Genomic DNA, 15518 nt, shown 5'->3' with positions numbered 1-15518 from the left:
CAAATCTCAGGACAAAGAGCACGTCCCTGTCTGACATCCACCAGCCACATGCATCCAGTTTTCTGATAGTTTTCTGGTGGTGGCACAAAGTACTGTTGTTACCCACGTTTTATGTGTTTGGGTTCAAACTCTAACTTCTAAACTTTATTCATTAACTTTGAGTGTCAAGTTAAACTGAAAGGACACGTGCGCGCACCGTCTGGAATAATTTATCTTACAGTTCAATAGACTACCTGGAGGTGATGACACCGCCTTCCCAGTGATCTACAAAGCACTGCCTGATAAACACTTTAGCTTTATTTCAGTTTTGCTCCAACTGATAAAATGTCCGGGGATGCTCACTTGCTCGTGGCAGCAGACTATGTAGTGTTTGCTGTCGTTCTGCTCCTGTCTGCTGCTGTTGGTTTTTATTACGCCTGGAGAAGCAGGAAACAAGGAACCTCCAGGGACTTTTTAACTGGGGGCCGAAAACTCAATGCCCTGGCTGTCTCCATGTCCCTCACTGCCAGCTACATGTCATCCGTCACTGTGCTCTCCAACCCAGCCGAGGTAACGTGTCGGGACTGTCCTGGATCTGCACTCAGCTTCCTCAGCGCACAAACATTTATTCAGAGCTTAAATTAGAATTTTACAAAATGCGTAAAACTGTGATTTCTGTGCATTAGAAGACGGCTGGAGTCAGCTAACCGAGCATTACTTTGAGTGCACCGCTTTCAATTTCAAACAAATCAAATAACGAATTTAAAGTTTTCGTGTTACTCACCAGAGTTCAGCACTGTTCATATGTTGCTCCAAAGCTCGTTCAGTATCAGCAGCATCAGCGTTTCAAATGATCTCCGGCAAAGTTTCACCAGCCAACCAGCTGTTTTGCTATTTTGTGTTTCCATAAATCTTTTTCAACCTGTCTGTAGGTGTATCGCTACGGAGCCATATTTGGCTATTTAAGTATTTCCTATGTAATAGCAGTGGTGTACACATCCGAGGTCTTTCTCCCAGTTTTCTACAGACTGGCCATCAACAGCACATATGAGGTAACTGTGGTTTTGTTTACAACATTATTACTAGTTTTGCCTCTGATTTGTAGGGAGTGAGGGGAACTAGAAGTTTCATGTATCAGTATCAATATGCGTCTTTTCTCTGTCTGGTCTCTGCCAAGTATCTGGAGCTGCGTTTCAGCAGAGCCACTCGTCTCCTGGGAATGCTGATCTTCTTTTTTAACGTAGTAAGAAGCCAGTGGTTCAATCTTTGTAGTGCTTTGACTTCTGCACATAAAACTACGTTGGTATCAGCAGAGACATGTTGTTGCTGTGACTTTCTAACTCTTTGCCACAGTTGCTCTACACTGGACTTGTAATTTATGCTCCAGCTCTGGCTTTGAACCAAGGTATGTCAGCTCCAGTTCACAGCAGTTAAGTTCGTGAAGGGATCTTGAACAAGAGTGTTTCCCCTGTTAATGAATTTCCCTTCTTTTTGCAGTGACTGGTATGAACCTGTGGGGTGGGATTATTTCGACAGCCACTGTTTGTACTTTGTATTGTGCACTGGTTAGTAAAACATTTATTACATACGACACACACACTGCAGTGCAGCACATTGTCAGTCGAACCTCATCGAGCATCACTAAGCCAGGAACCTTAAGAGACCCCCACTTTCACATTCAGCAGAGATTAAATGAGAATATTTACATTTTCCTAAAATTCATGAGGTCCCCTTCCCATTTACCCTTTAAAACAAAATATCTCTCATGTAACATCACCTCTGATTTTTTAAATTTGATGCTTTCACATGCAATCATTAAGGGTCAAAAGTTGGAACCGTCATTGCATAATGTGTTGCATGGTCATAAGCAGAGAGGTCTCGCTGCGCTGCCCTTAGACAGTTAACATGACGAAGCTATTGAGGAAAAAAACGCCACGTATATCTTGTTTATCATGACTCTGGTTTTACGTGGCCTATCACCACAATTTAAAAACTGGTATATATCACCTTGTTGCTTTGGCATCTTAAAGTGGTCATGTGATTGGCTTACCACGACCACTTTATTCTTCCTCAGTCAAACAGCAGCACTCATGCGATTGTTTTGCCCCTTAGCTACAGGTGTTGTGCCAAATTACAGCTGCTTCCGTGCAACTTCTATAAGATGGGGTAAGCTGAAGACAGCTTCAGCCGTCTGTTTGTTGAAAAATAGTAACAGACCGCATTTTCTTGTTAGTAACGGTAACGGCGTTGTAACAAAAGGAATAGTAATTAGTTCGATTACTCATTACTGAAAAAAGTAACGTCGTTACTTGTAACGCCGTTATTCCCATCACTTGTGCTTTCTGAAAATGTTCTACTACAGAATACGGTCACATATTTCCACGTTATGCATTCTGTTCATAAATACAGCTTCCTAACCTTTTTGACAGAAATTTTTCTTGTTTTGTGGCGTTTGTTACAGGGTGGCCTGAAAGCTGTGGTGTGGACAGATGTTGTTCAGGTAGGGTTCTGGATCAAATAAATTGAAAAAAATACACAATACAACATGCCCTCCAAATAGTTGTGGTAGATGGCTGCCCCTTCCTGACGTTCACGTTTCTTCCTGTTAAAAGGGAGTTTTTTTGGTTCACACTGCCATTTGATTGCTGGCGTTTTCTCTGGATTGTAGCGTCTTTATCTTACAATATAATGTCCTTTTGTTATGATTTGGAACCATATAAATATATTCCATATTCTATGTAAGTAAAACTGAATTAAATTGCAATCAGGTTTCAGTCTAATTTTATCGACACCACAGCCACGTTTGAGTCATGTCTTGATTCTTTGCAGTATTCATGTAAATTAGCAAGAATTTGATAACTGGGACCAAAATCTGTCAACATAGTTACAGAATACAGATCTGCCAACCAAACAAATCTCTGATTTTTCTTCCAGATTGGAATAATGTTTGCAGGCTACATGTCTGTTATAATCAAATGTGTGATCTTAAAAGGAGGAATCTCCACTATCTTGTCAGATGCCCAAGAAGGAGGAAGAATTAACTTTGTGGAGTGAGTATATGTGTGTGTGTGTGTGTGTGTGTTGTGCGTGTGTGTGTGTGTGTGTGCGTGTGCGTGTGTGTGTGTGTGTTATACTAAAATCATCCTCTCATTGTGTAATCCCAGCTTTGACATAAACCCTCTGAGAAGACACACTTTTTGGACACTTGTCATCGGAGGGGCCTTTACTTGGAGCTCAATTTATGGGACCTACCAACCTCAAGTTCAGAGATACAACTCCTGCAAGAGCATTAAACATGCCAGATTGTGAGTGATTCAAAGGAATGTATTCCTTCCTTCCTGTTTAGCTTGCAAAACTAATAATTAAAATAATAATAATTAAAAAAACACCAATAAACAACGATATATGACACGTCTATTTCCACATCTATGTAAATTCTGATTCAGCCAAAGACACTACATTGGTGGGGTTTGCTGGCAAATGACACGTTCTTATCATAAACTCGGAAAAGATAGCTATGATAAATGATGACATCATCAGCATACAGTGATAAGAAATATAATCTCGTTTGCTATGCTACACTGATTTTTGTTTGCATACGTCACTTTTTCGTGTTGTGTTTTTTCAGAGCTCTCTTCATCAACGTGTTAGGCCTAGCTTGCACCCTGACATCGTCAGTGATTTCAGGGCTGTGTCTTTATTCGTTCTATAAGAACTGTGACCCATGGAAAGCTGGACAAGTTTCATCACCTGATCAGGTACATACACATAAACAAAGAAACCACAGGATGTTTGTTTTTATTCAAGTTATTTTATGATCTTAAAATAAAAATCTTTTTTTCCCTTTACAGCTGTTGCCTTATTTGGTGATGGATATCTTGGCAGATCACCAAGGTCTTCCAGGACTATTTTTTGCTGCAGTATATAGTGCCTCTCTGAGGTTCATACAACATAATTTGATATATTTTTATTCATGTTGCATGTAACATTTAAAGCTGTGCCACATTTGAAGTGTCCGTTATGTCCATTAGTCCAGAGTAAACATGGTTCATTTCTTCATGTTCAGCACAGTTTCTACTTCAATCAACGCAATGGCTGCAGTGACCACGGAGGACCTGATCAAACCACGCATTAAACTATCTGAGAAAAAGCTTCTCTTGATCTCCAAAGGGCTGAGTAAATAACGGGTTTCCTGTTGTTTGTTTATAACACAGACTGCATGTTATATTAGATTAAACTGAGCACTGCTACGTGGATGCGGCTGTTAGTCAATAAAAATGTCATTTTGTGATGTGATGTTTTTGCAGGTTTGTTTTTTGGAATTGTATGCGTTGCCATGGCTGGACTGGCATCACTCATGGGACATATGATGCAGGTAGAGGGATCTGTTAATGCAGAGCTGTCAATGTGTTCAGGCAAACACATCCAGGAATAGGAATGGGTATCATTTAGGTTTTATCCGATACCAGTACCAAACCGGTACTTTTGAAACGGTGCTGGTGCTTAAACGGTGCTCGAACCGGTGCTTAAAGAATGGAGAACACACACTTTGTCCAAAAACCTCTTATGTTTAGCTGGTTTTTTTGTAAAAAGGTAACAATGTTAGCCTTTTCTGCAGCTATAGGGCATATATGGTGTTACGTCCCTCTGCAGCCTCTAATCTGCTCAGTGTGTTCAGATGGTGCTAATTGGCCACACCTAGTCAGGTGTGGATAAAAGCATACCTGAGGCAAGTGTCCAGGGAGCTCACTAGTCTTTGCCTTGGTGGTACAAGCCATTTGAGCCAACCTGCTAAGCCATTTTAAGCTAAAGCCTCTTCACACTAACACTCTGTTATTCATCTCCGTTTTTATGTTGCGGCTTTTGAGCTGGGTCGTAACATAAGTGGCGGCTCGTCCGGGATATTTGGACATTTTAGTGGAGATTGCATATCAGTTTTTTGTATTGCTTTTAAGTGGGTGAGTGAAGGTGTTCACTGTGATTGAGTAACGTCCCTTTAGTGAGTGTGTTTCAGCTGGGTGTCTGTGCTGCCCTTTCAGCGAAGCACTTGTTTGTTGTTTTGCTTGTTTTAATTTGTTGTGTTTGGTGGCTATTTTGGGTGAGGGTACGCTTCAGAGTTTGGTAGGAGACTATATCTCTGGTCTGCTGCCTGCTCTTGAGTTCGTGTTTAAAGTTGCCTCGAGCCTGGTACACCACTGAAGACTAGGATAGGTAAAGTTAGTGTTTTGTTGTTTTTAGTGTTTTAGGCTGGGAGTTGCACATAGTAAATCAGTGGCACCAAACTTGGTAGGAGGTTTGAGACCATTCATGATTATGGTCTGTAGCTGAGGCAGGTAGGCTGTTTTTAGGTTGGCATTGTGTGTACACCATGTGTGTGCATATGTCAGTGTTGATGGATGCTAATGAGATCTTTGTGAGGTGAGTGTTTTGTGTTGTGACCGTTAGTGTTGTGGGGAATATGGCTATTTTGTTGGATCACTTGTGAGTGTTGTTGGCCAGGTGATGGCAATAACACTGTGGGGTGCTGAGCCACCCTTGATGTGATCATTGTGTGGCCGTAGCTCTCCATTTTGTGGTTGGTCACTAGTGTGCTTGATTTACTGAACTTTTTGGATTAAAGTAACTTGTTGTGGTATAGGGCCACTTGTATGTGACTGTTTGTGTGGTGGAGACAACAGATCACTTAGTTGTGGTTTTGTGTTGTAGCAGATCAGGTAATCATTTTGGGTTTGACTGTTGTGCTCCTTTGTGTTGGTCACATGTTACTTCAAATCCTCATGCCCATCCATGCTTAAATATGCCAACTTATTTTTGAGGGTTCAAGGCTTCAGAGGGACTTTTAATTTGTTTAGGGGTCCTAGAGGGACCCTTTTAAGGGAGGTGTTACGTCCCTCTGCAGCCCCTAATCGGCCACACCCAGTCAGGTGTGGATAAAAGCATACCTGAGGCAAGCTGCAGGGAGCTCACTTGTCTGTGCCTTGTCTTTTAGCCAACCTGCTATTCCATTTTAAGATAAAACCTCTTCTCACCCATACTCTGGTATTCATCTCCTTTTTTATGTTGCGGCTTTTGAGCCGGGTCGTAACAATGGTATCACTCTTGGCTGGAAGCAGTGCTTAAACAATGGAATAAACACAGACTTTGTCCAAAAACCTCTCATGTTTAGCTGTTTCCCTCTTTTTCTTTGGTCATTTTAGCCTTTTTGGCCAGGGTGAAGGGAGTATCTGCCATCAAACAAGAAGACAGCCGCATGAAACTACGACGGTGTTTGCTAGTTCACCTTACGTGCATTAAATTAATAACGTGGTTAGCCTACTCAACGTAAATTACACACGAACAACATTAAACTACTCACGCAGAAAAGAACGGCTGCTGCCATCATCATCCGTCATCATTTCTGCTACACTGGCAGGGCTAGGGGCCAGGACTCTCCTCTTCGGGTTCTTGGGGGATGTTGCTAACTCCGGGTCCGATAACAGGGGCCACACCCGCAGTAGATGTGCTCGGTGTGAGGTCTCGCAGCAAGCTATCAAATACGGCGCACTTCTCGGCTTTTAACAAAATGCTACACGTCGCCAGGTGTTTCATCAGATTCGAGGAGTTACCTCCCTTGCACAGTATCAGCTTAAAGCACTTGTTGCAGGCTGCTGAGTTTGCATCTTTTGCTGTCAAGTACAGCCAGACTTTTGACCGCTTCGCCTTGGGCATTTTTAATCTGTAGCTCTATTCTAAAAGAACGTACAGTACGTACCTGGGCCCGCCTACTACGCTTGCAAAGGTAAAATGATTGGCTAGAATCCAAAGTGTATGACATCTCAGGAAAAAAACAAAAGCACCGAAATGTGCGCTGCTTTTCGGTCTGGTTACTACCGTTTGTCAGAACCGGTACTGGTACCCATCCCTATCCAGGAATGTTGTTGTTTATTAGAAAGCATGTTAATTACGTAAATAAGTACATTTTTCACCTCAGTAAATACGACCATTTGTAAAGTGTTTTTTGAGCTGCAGGTCTCTTCAAACAGGCAGTGTCCATCATTTGGGGGGTCACTGGGGGTCCTTTACTCGGTCTGTTCAGTTTGGGTGTCCTCTGTCCATTTGTCAACTCCAAAGTAAGTCCATTCTCATTTTGGTATTTTCCTAAATCAACCTAACATCAATTTATCATCGTATAACATAGTACGGGAGCATTTTTCTTATTAACAGTATTAAAAAACACTTTATTAAATGCTTAATGTTTTAAAAAAAATGTTAACAGTAGGATAAAAATAATAATGACCAAACTCAGGGATGTGTGCCGAGTCCCCTGCTGTACGCTCTATACACTCACGACTGCACCCCCCACCCACCCATCCAACATTCGTATGCTGTAAATATTAACTTTAACAAGTTTGCTGATGACACAACTGTGATTGGGCTCATCACGACGGGAGATGAGTCTGCATACAGGGATGAAGTCGAAAATATGTCATCAAGGTGCAGCTGAAACAATCTGGTCGTCAATACCAAAAAACCCCCAAAGAAATAGTAGTTGACCTCAGAAGGAACAAATCTGACCCCCAGCCCATACACATTAATGGGGACTGTTTGGAGAGGGTCTCTGACTCCTGGGCCTGCACCTGGGTGGTGACCTGTCCTGGAAAACAAACACCACAGCTATGATCAAGAAGGCACAGCAGCGACTCCACTTCCTGAGCGTCCTGAAGAACAACGCCTTAGCCAAGGAGCTGCTAGTGTCCTTCTACAGGTGCTCCATTGAAAGTACACTGACACACTGCATCCCAGTGTGGTTTGCCAGCAGTACTGCTTAGGAGTAAGCATCACTCCAGAGGGTCATCAACACAGCACAGAGGATCATCAGCTGTGATCAAGAGCTGTACTCTTCCCTGGAGGAGGTGTACAGGTCCTGCTGCCACAGGAAAGCCTACAGCATCCAGAAGGACACATCCCACCCCGCACATCACCTGTTCCAGCTGTTACCCTCAGGAAGGCGGTACTGGACAATTAAGGCCAAAACAAACAGACAGAAACAGCACATACGCCAGGGCTGTTGCATTTATAAATACACTTGGGAGATAAGCCACTGCAAAAACACAACCTTCAACTGTGCAATATTTTTTTTCTTTTTAACTGTGTAATATTCTTGTTCGTCTTTTAATTGTGCAATATTTCGAAGGAACTGTGCAATATTCTGAGGACTGAAGCACTGTGTGGCAACCGTATTCTCACTTGTACATTCTTGTATACAGACTTGTACATAGTCTAAGGAGCTTGCAAAGAAAAGCGTCTGGACTTCTTTAAGTTGCTTGAAGACGTTTCACCTCTCATCCGAGAAGCTTCTTCAGTTCTAAGGTCAAATGGTGGGGAGTCCCAGATTTAAACCTAGTGGGAGTATCCCCCCGCAGAGGGACAAAAGGACCCCCTGATGATCCTCTAATCGCCTGAGCCAAGGTGTGAAACTGGGTGTGGGTCCCAATCAGCCAGAGTTTCGGGTGTGTTCATTGTGAAACCTGGCCCCACCTTATCATGCGAATTCCTGAGGTCAGATGGTCCAGGATGTGAGTGGGCTTTAAGGCGTCTGGGGAGGGATCTCAAAACTTGATTATAGATGGCAGACAATTGGTGTCGTAAACCACCGCCTCTGTTCAAAGATGGTCGCTCACTGTGGACATAGATGGCTTCTTTCACTCCTCTTTCAAACCATCTGTCCTCTCTGTCCAAAATGTGAACATTGGCATCCTCAAAAGAGTGACCTTTATCCTTAAGATGCAGATGGACATAAAAGACGGTCTTTCTTATAACTTTCCGGAGTTCAAGTTTTGCAACACGGACGCTCCGTTTGCAGACCCCCCATTCATCTCACCTGAGACGCCTTTGTTCTCTGTCCCTGGAGGCCACAAACGCCGACGCAGAGGGAGAAGATCTGGCGTTCTGGTTCGACTGAGACGGCGCACTAACAGACCACCGTTACCCAGTTTATTACTGGCTAATGTGCAGTCTCTGGAGAACAAGCTGTGCGAGCTTCGGGCACGGATCTCATTCCAGCGAGAGATGCGGGACTGCTGTGTGAGCTGCCTCACAGAAACCTGGCTATCGGACAAGGTACCGGACTCCGCAATACAACTACCGGGGTTCTCTGTGCACCGCGCGGACAGGTCACAGGATCTTACTGGGAAAAGCAGAGGCGGTGGTGTATGTTTCATGATCAACAACAGCTGGTGTGATTATGCGAACGTGCACCCGGTCAAATCCTTCTGCTCACCGGACCTGGAGTACCTGATGATTAAGTGCCGGCCATTCTGGCTACCGAGGGAATTTACAGCAGTGATTATTACGGCCGTTTACATTCCCCCACAAGCCGACACTGACCGAGCACTCAGGGAACTGTACAGCGCGATCAGCAGCGAGGAAACCGCACACCCAGAGGCGGCGTTTATCACAGCCGGAGACTTTAATAAGGGAAACCTGAAGAAAGTCTCACCAAAACTCCACCAACACATCCATTTCAAGACTCGTGGAGACCGGCTACTTGACCACTGCTACACCTCTTTCCGGGATGCGTACAAAGCCCTCCCCCGCGCCCCATTCGGCCAATCAGATCACCGCTCCGTCCTGCTCCTGCCCGCCTACAGGCAGAAGCTGAAACAGGAAGCTCCAACCCGGAGGGCGGTGCACTGTTGGACGGACCAATCGGAGTCTACGCTGCGGGACTGTTTTGATCACGCGGACTGGGAAATGTTTCACGTGGCTGCTAGGGACATTGATGAGTACACAGACTCAGTCTGCGGATTTATCAGGAAATGCGTGGAAGATGTCGTCCCATCCAGAACAGTTAAATCCTTCCCAAATCAAAAACCCTGGATTAACAGAGATGTTCGCGCGGCACTGGCGGCACGGAGCACCGCCTTTGCCTCCGCGAACACATCGGACCACAAACACGCACATTACCAACTCCAGAAGACGATCAAAGCAGCCAAACGTGAGTACAGGGACAGGGTGGAGCAACAGTTTGACAACCCTCGGAGTATGTGGCAGGGACTAAACACGATCGCAGACTTTAGAGGGAAAACCAGCACACCGCAGACCACGGCCTCTCTGTGTGAGGATCTAAACGTATTCTACGCTAGATTCGACACAGCAAACACCATGAGACCGGACAGTGTGTGCACCACGGATGACGTCAGTGCGCACACTGTGTCTGAGGAGGATGTGCGGAAGTGCTTCAGGAAGGTGAACGCACGCAAAGCTACTGGTCCGGACGGGATTCCCGGCCGCGTCCTCAAGTCATGCGCGGCTCAGCTGGCTGGAGTGTTCACGCACATCTTCAACCTTTCCCTCTCTCTGTCTGTAGTCCCAGCCTGCTTCAAAATGGCCACCATCGTCCCTGTACCCAAATCCTCCACCATCTCCTCATTGAACGACTGGCGACCTTTAGCCCTGACCCCCATCGTAAGCAAATGCTTCGAGAAGCTGGTCAGGGACTTCATCTGCTCTGCACTACCCGACTCACTGGACCCTCTACAGTTCGCATACCGCCACAACAGGTCCACTGATGATGCCATAGCCCTGACACTACACACTGCCCTGTCACACCTGGAGAAGAGAGACACATATGTGAGGATGCTGTTTGTAGATTACAGCTCAGCATTCAATACCATCGTTCCCTCGAAGCTGGACAGGAAACTGCAGGATCTAGGACTGGGAAGCTCCCTCTGCAGCTGGATCCTTAACTTCCTGTCTGACAGACGCCAAGTGGTCAGACTGGGCAGCATCACCTCATCCCCCATCACACTGAACACTGGTGCTCCACAGGGGTGTGTACTGAGCCCTCTCCTGTACTCACTCTACACCTACGACTGCACAGCCACTAACAACTCCAACATCATTGTGAAGTTTGCGGACGACACTACAGTGGTGGGTCTTATCACCAATGGTGATGAGACGGCCTACAGGGAGGAGGTCAGCGCCCTGACCCACTGGTGTCAAGACAACCATCTCACACTCAACGTCGCAAAGACAAAGGAGTTGATAGTGGACTTCCGGAGGTGCAGAGAAGTACACAAACCCATCACCATCAACGGCGCTGCTGTGGAGAGAGTGAGCAGCTTCCGGTTCCTTGGAGTACATCCGGCTGAGGATCTTACGTGTTTAGTACACATAAACAAAACAGTGAAGAAGGCGCAGCAGCGCCTCTTCTTTCTCAGGAGACTGAAAAGATTTGGCATGAACCCCCGCATCCTCAGGACCTTCTATCACTGTGCCATTGAGAGCATCCTCACTGGATGCATCACCACCTGGTATGGCAACAGCACCGCCTACAACTGCAAAGCTCTCCAGAGAGTAGTGCGGTGCTCTGAACGGATAATTGAAGGTGAGCTTCCCTCCCTCCAAGACATCTACAGGAAGCGCTGCCTGAGGAAAGCGGGGAGGATCATCAAGGACTCCAGTCACCCCAGCCATAAACTGTTCAGACTGCTTCCCTCAGGAAGGAGGTTCTGCAGCATCCGGTCCCGAACCAGCAGACTGAGAGACAGCTTCTTCCACCAGGCCATCAGACTGCTGAACACGTCATAGACACCTCAGCTTCACTACTGGAACTTTAACATTATGCACTACATACTGTACATTAATGCCACTGTTTTGCACATGTCTCAACTCTGTATGTTTTTATATATTTTATTTTATTGTTTACTCTATTTAATTTGTAAAATATGTGTATACACACACACACACGTAGAAAAACATTTAGTATACACATCCAGAAATGCATATACTATTATATATTGTACATATATTTATTAGTTTCAGATTTAGCCATTCTTGTATTTTGCTTGTTTACGTTATTGTATTTTGCACAACTCTGTTGCTTGTGAAGCTCGCACACAAGAATTTCACTCACATGTACTGTACCAATATACCTGCACATGTGATGTGACAATAAAAGTGATTTGATTTGATTTGATTTGGACTGCTGAGTCTTGTCCTGTGGAGGTGGCTCTTCTATGCTGTGCCATGCGCTTGTGAAGTGGCTGTTTGGTCTCTCCAATGTAGAGGTCTGGGCATTCCTCGCTGCACTGTACCGCATACACCACATTGTTAAGTCTGTGTTTTGGGGTTTTGTCTTTCGGGTGAACCAGTTTTTGTCTGAGCGTGTTGCTGGGTCTGAAATGCACCGGGATGTCATGCTTGGAGAAAACTCTCCTGAGTTTTTCTGATACACCGATAAGATTCTGATAAGAAGGACAGACGCAACAACATTGTCATCCCCTATGTAGCCGGTGCAACGAGCTCATCCAAAACTCTGGCTGATTGGGACCCACACCCAGTTTCACACCTTGGCTCAGGCGATTAGAGGATCATCAGGGGGTCCTTTTGTCCCTCTGCGGGGGGATACTCCCACTAGGTTTAAATCTGGGACTCCCCACCATTTGACCTTAGAACTGAAGAAGCTTCTCGGATGAGAGGTGAAACGTCTTCAAGCAACTTAAAGAAGTCCAGACGCTTTTCTTTGCAAGCTCCTTTGACTACGATGACCTGGATGACTGAGAACCTTCACAGACAGACTTGTACATACTATTTTTTTTTCTTTGTTTAAAATTTATCGTACATCTATACTTGTTTCTCTTAACAGTGCCCCCTTCCACTTGTACTGAATGGGTTTACATGCAGTTTTTGTTGTTCAAAAGCGCAATGGCAATAAAGATTCTGATATTTGTCCACAGGGAGGTCTATGTGGTCTCGTGACAGGATTGGCTGCAGCTGTCTCTGTGAGCATTATAGGGATGATATCCCCTTCTCCTCCTGAGATGACCCGACCTCTCTTTCTGAGCACTGAGGGTTGTAACTTTACTACTGGTAGCAGTTTCAATTGGACTACCCCACTGCCAACAGAACCAACTCTTTTTACCACAACCCCAGGACAGAATACTGATGACATGTAAGTGTGGTCGGGTCTGTCTTGAATGAATGAATGAATGAAATATTGCCTGGTGAGATGGGATGACCGAGCTTTCCTATAACGAACGAAAGTATAGTAAAGTAAAAAAAGCCATATGATTTTAAAAAAGTGAGTAAAAGGCAGTGTTGTGAGGTCATTAATAATAATAATAATAATAATAATAATAATAATAATAATGATAATAAACCTGGTGGAAAGCATAAATGTGCCAAGTATCCTACTGCTGGTTTTTAGCCAAGCTCGCAGTGGCACTGTAGTCTTGTTGAATATATTTTTCATTTGCAAACTGTCTTCACAAATTCCTTTGTAGCCTTCAGAATACTTTCATAATATGGTGTAATTACATTAATAAGACATTTGTTAACAAGATATCTACTAATCTCTCACCACCAGACATGCGGTTCAGTGGCACTCTCCATCCTACCTTTACTTCTGTGTCATTGGAGGTTTAACATCTGTTATTGTTGGAATAATCATCAGTCTCTTGACAGGTAAAAAACAAATGAAATAAAATAAATAAAGATTTTGTCATTAATTACCTGTACTTGGGAATGGATCTGTGATCTCATTTTCTTATTATTTCATAAGGACTTTTTGTATTTGTTCTTCCACTTATCATTTCAGGGGGATTGAGGGAGACGGTGGACCCAAGACTTATGCTAATGAAAGAAGACACTCTTTCTTATCACCTGTTCAAACGTGTCAAAGATGGGGTACGTGCTGAAGAGCAAAGGTATCAAAAGCAACCGACTGATGACAGGCGCTCAATTCTGTCTTGTACTTTTCCTTCCTTAGGTCATGGGAGGAACAGACAATGTTGGTCAGCCAAACAAGGAGGATGGAATCAATAAACCTGCAGTAGGGAAATTTGACAACAATACCCGTGTCTCATCTTTTTAATGACCGATACAGCTGAAGAATTTCACAACAAAGCTGCTGTAAAGCTCAAATCCAGGATTGTACTCATCTGACTTCATAAGAAATGAGACCAAAGGAACTGAGTTGTCAGCGAGACAATAATGTTTTTATTTTTCCAGTGACTCAGTAAAAAGTAGAAAGCACTTTCAAATATTTACTTGTGTACATGATGATTGCATGTTTCTATTGTTTAGATTAACAAATTATTAATAAAAAGCCACATGATAAACATTTCAATTCAATTCAGTTTTATTTATACAGCGCCAAATCACAACAAAAGCTTCAAGGCACTTTATATTGTAAGGTAGACCCTACAATAATACATACAGAGAAAAACCCAACAATCATATGACCCCTGTGCAAGCGCTTTGGCGACAGAGGGAAGGAAAAACTCCATTTTAACAGGAAGAAACCTCCAGCAGAACCAGGCTCAGGGAGGGGCGGGGCCATCTGCTGCGATGGAGTGAAAGAAGGAAGACAGGATGAAAGACATGCTGTGGAAGGAATAGTCGGAATAGTTCAAACATAAGTGTTCCTCTCTTTCTGGAATGTTTGAATTTCTCTGACCAGGAGGGAAACGTAGACTTTAATGAAACATCCACAGGATACAATCCACACAAACAGGCAATGAATACATTCAAGGTAGTTTTGATGCTATTTATTATGAGTCACAAAGCTTTTTTAGCTTTGGTTTATTAACCCAAATGTCAAGAAACTCTGAAAGCTACAGTAATGGTGAAAAGAAATTACACCCTCTTTAATGGTATGGTTTTACATATTAGAGCAGCAAAAAATAATCTAGTGCTTAATGTATCTTAAAATTAATAAAATGCAACATCAGATGAACGACATCTGATGCACATACTGCATCATTTTATATCTGACAAAAACTAATCCACAATGCAGATTCAATGTGCGAAAAAATTAAATACACCCATACTAAATCCGTAGGAATTAGCAGGGTGTGTAGCAACTGTGTGCTCCTAATTAAAAGCATTTGATTAACTAATTATCAGCAAGTGTGACCACCTCTATAAAAGCAGAAGCTTACAGGTCTGGAGCAGTGAGGTATGTGTTTTACACAATGCTAAGGAGGAGGAACATCAGCAATGACCTTAAAGAAGAAAAGAAATCCAAGAGCTACTCCTCAGGCTCTCTTTTTCATAAAAATGAACATGGCAGCATGGTTCAGGCTCACAAAGTGGAATCTGAACAAACCACAAGACGACGTGACCATTATCCTTCAGAAAGACAACAGCGCCACATATTTGCAAAAGTTAAACATAGCACTTCAACACAACCACCTCATGACAATTGTCAAGCCCGGTGGTGGAGAGGTTACAATTTGGGCTCTATTTCCAGCGACAGGACCCGGGCACCTTGCTGTCAGAGACAATCAAACTCCTTTGTATGCCAAAGTATTCAATAGTAAGATATGAAACCATCTTTCTGGCCAACAGTTAAAGCTTGGACCAAATTGTTTCATGAAATAACACCAGCTAGTCTATAACAGAATGGCCAAAAAAGAAGAGTCTGGTGTTGCAGTGGTCCAAACTCCAGACATCAGCTCAATTAAAACACTGTGGCAGGATCTTAGCAGAGCTCTGCATGAACAAATACCTGCAAACTGAAGCAATACTGAAAAGAGAAGGAGCCAAGATTCCTC

The 15518-nt window shown here is 43.8% G+C and overlaps 1 protein-coding gene across 2 annotated transcripts; it reads left to right on the top strand.

Moving 5' to 3' along the window:
* Nucleotides 1-246: 246 nt before the first annotated feature.
* Nucleotides 247-14087, top strand: LOC146555879 (sodium-coupled monocarboxylate transporter 1-like). Of its 2 annotated transcripts, XM_085252028.1 has the most exons (17): nt 247-549; nt 912-1031; nt 1157-1222; nt 1333-1384; nt 1477-1544; nt 2441-2479; nt 2914-3029; nt 3144-3284; nt 3608-3737; nt 3831-3919; nt 4046-4155; nt 4287-4354; nt 7002-7088; nt 12699-12913; nt 13328-13425; nt 13559-13647; nt 13730-14087. In XM_085252028.1, the coding sequence occupies exons 1-17, from the start codon at nt 325-327 to the stop codon at nt 13832-13834; spliced, it is 1818 nt and encodes a 605-aa protein (XP_085108154.1). In that variant the 5' UTR covers nt 247-324; the 3' UTR covers nt 13835-14087. The 2 variants fall into 2 exon arrangements, 1 of the variants encoding a protein (XP_085108154.1); XR_014889209.1 differs by lacking the exons at nt 247-549; nt 912-1031; nt 1157-1222; ... (11 more) ...; nt 13559-13647; nt 13730-14087 and adding an exon at nt 8428-12542 and having other exon boundaries at nt 12699-12832.
* Nucleotides 14088-15518: the final 1431 nt, after the last annotated feature.

This window comes from Mchenga conophoros, linkage group LG17 (assembly GCF_057382185.1).
Source record: "Mchenga conophoros isolate Kocher_MC1m ecotype Shallow Benthic linkage group LG17, M_conophoros_male_GT1.1, whole genome shotgun sequence".
NCBI lineage: Eukaryota > Metazoa > Chordata > Actinopteri > Cichliformes > Cichlidae > Mchenga > Mchenga conophoros.
Note: the sequence above shows the minus strand (reverse complement) of the source record. Positions and strands in the feature narration are given on the sequence as shown.

Bases quoted from the DNA above. Each gene is read 5' to 3' on its own strand.
- LOC146555879 (XM_085252028.1), top strand. From the start codon at position 325: ATGTCCGGGGATGCTCACTTGCTCGTGGCAGCAGACTATGTAGTGTTT. The intron at 4,355-7,001 runs GTAGAGGGATCT...CTCTTCAAACAG, and splicing joins TCATGGGACATATGATGCAG to GCAGTGTCCATCATTTGGGG. The intron at 12,914-13,327 runs GTAAGTGTGGTC...TCTCACCACCAG, and splicing joins GGACAGAATACTGATGACAT to ACATGCGGTTCAGTGGCACT.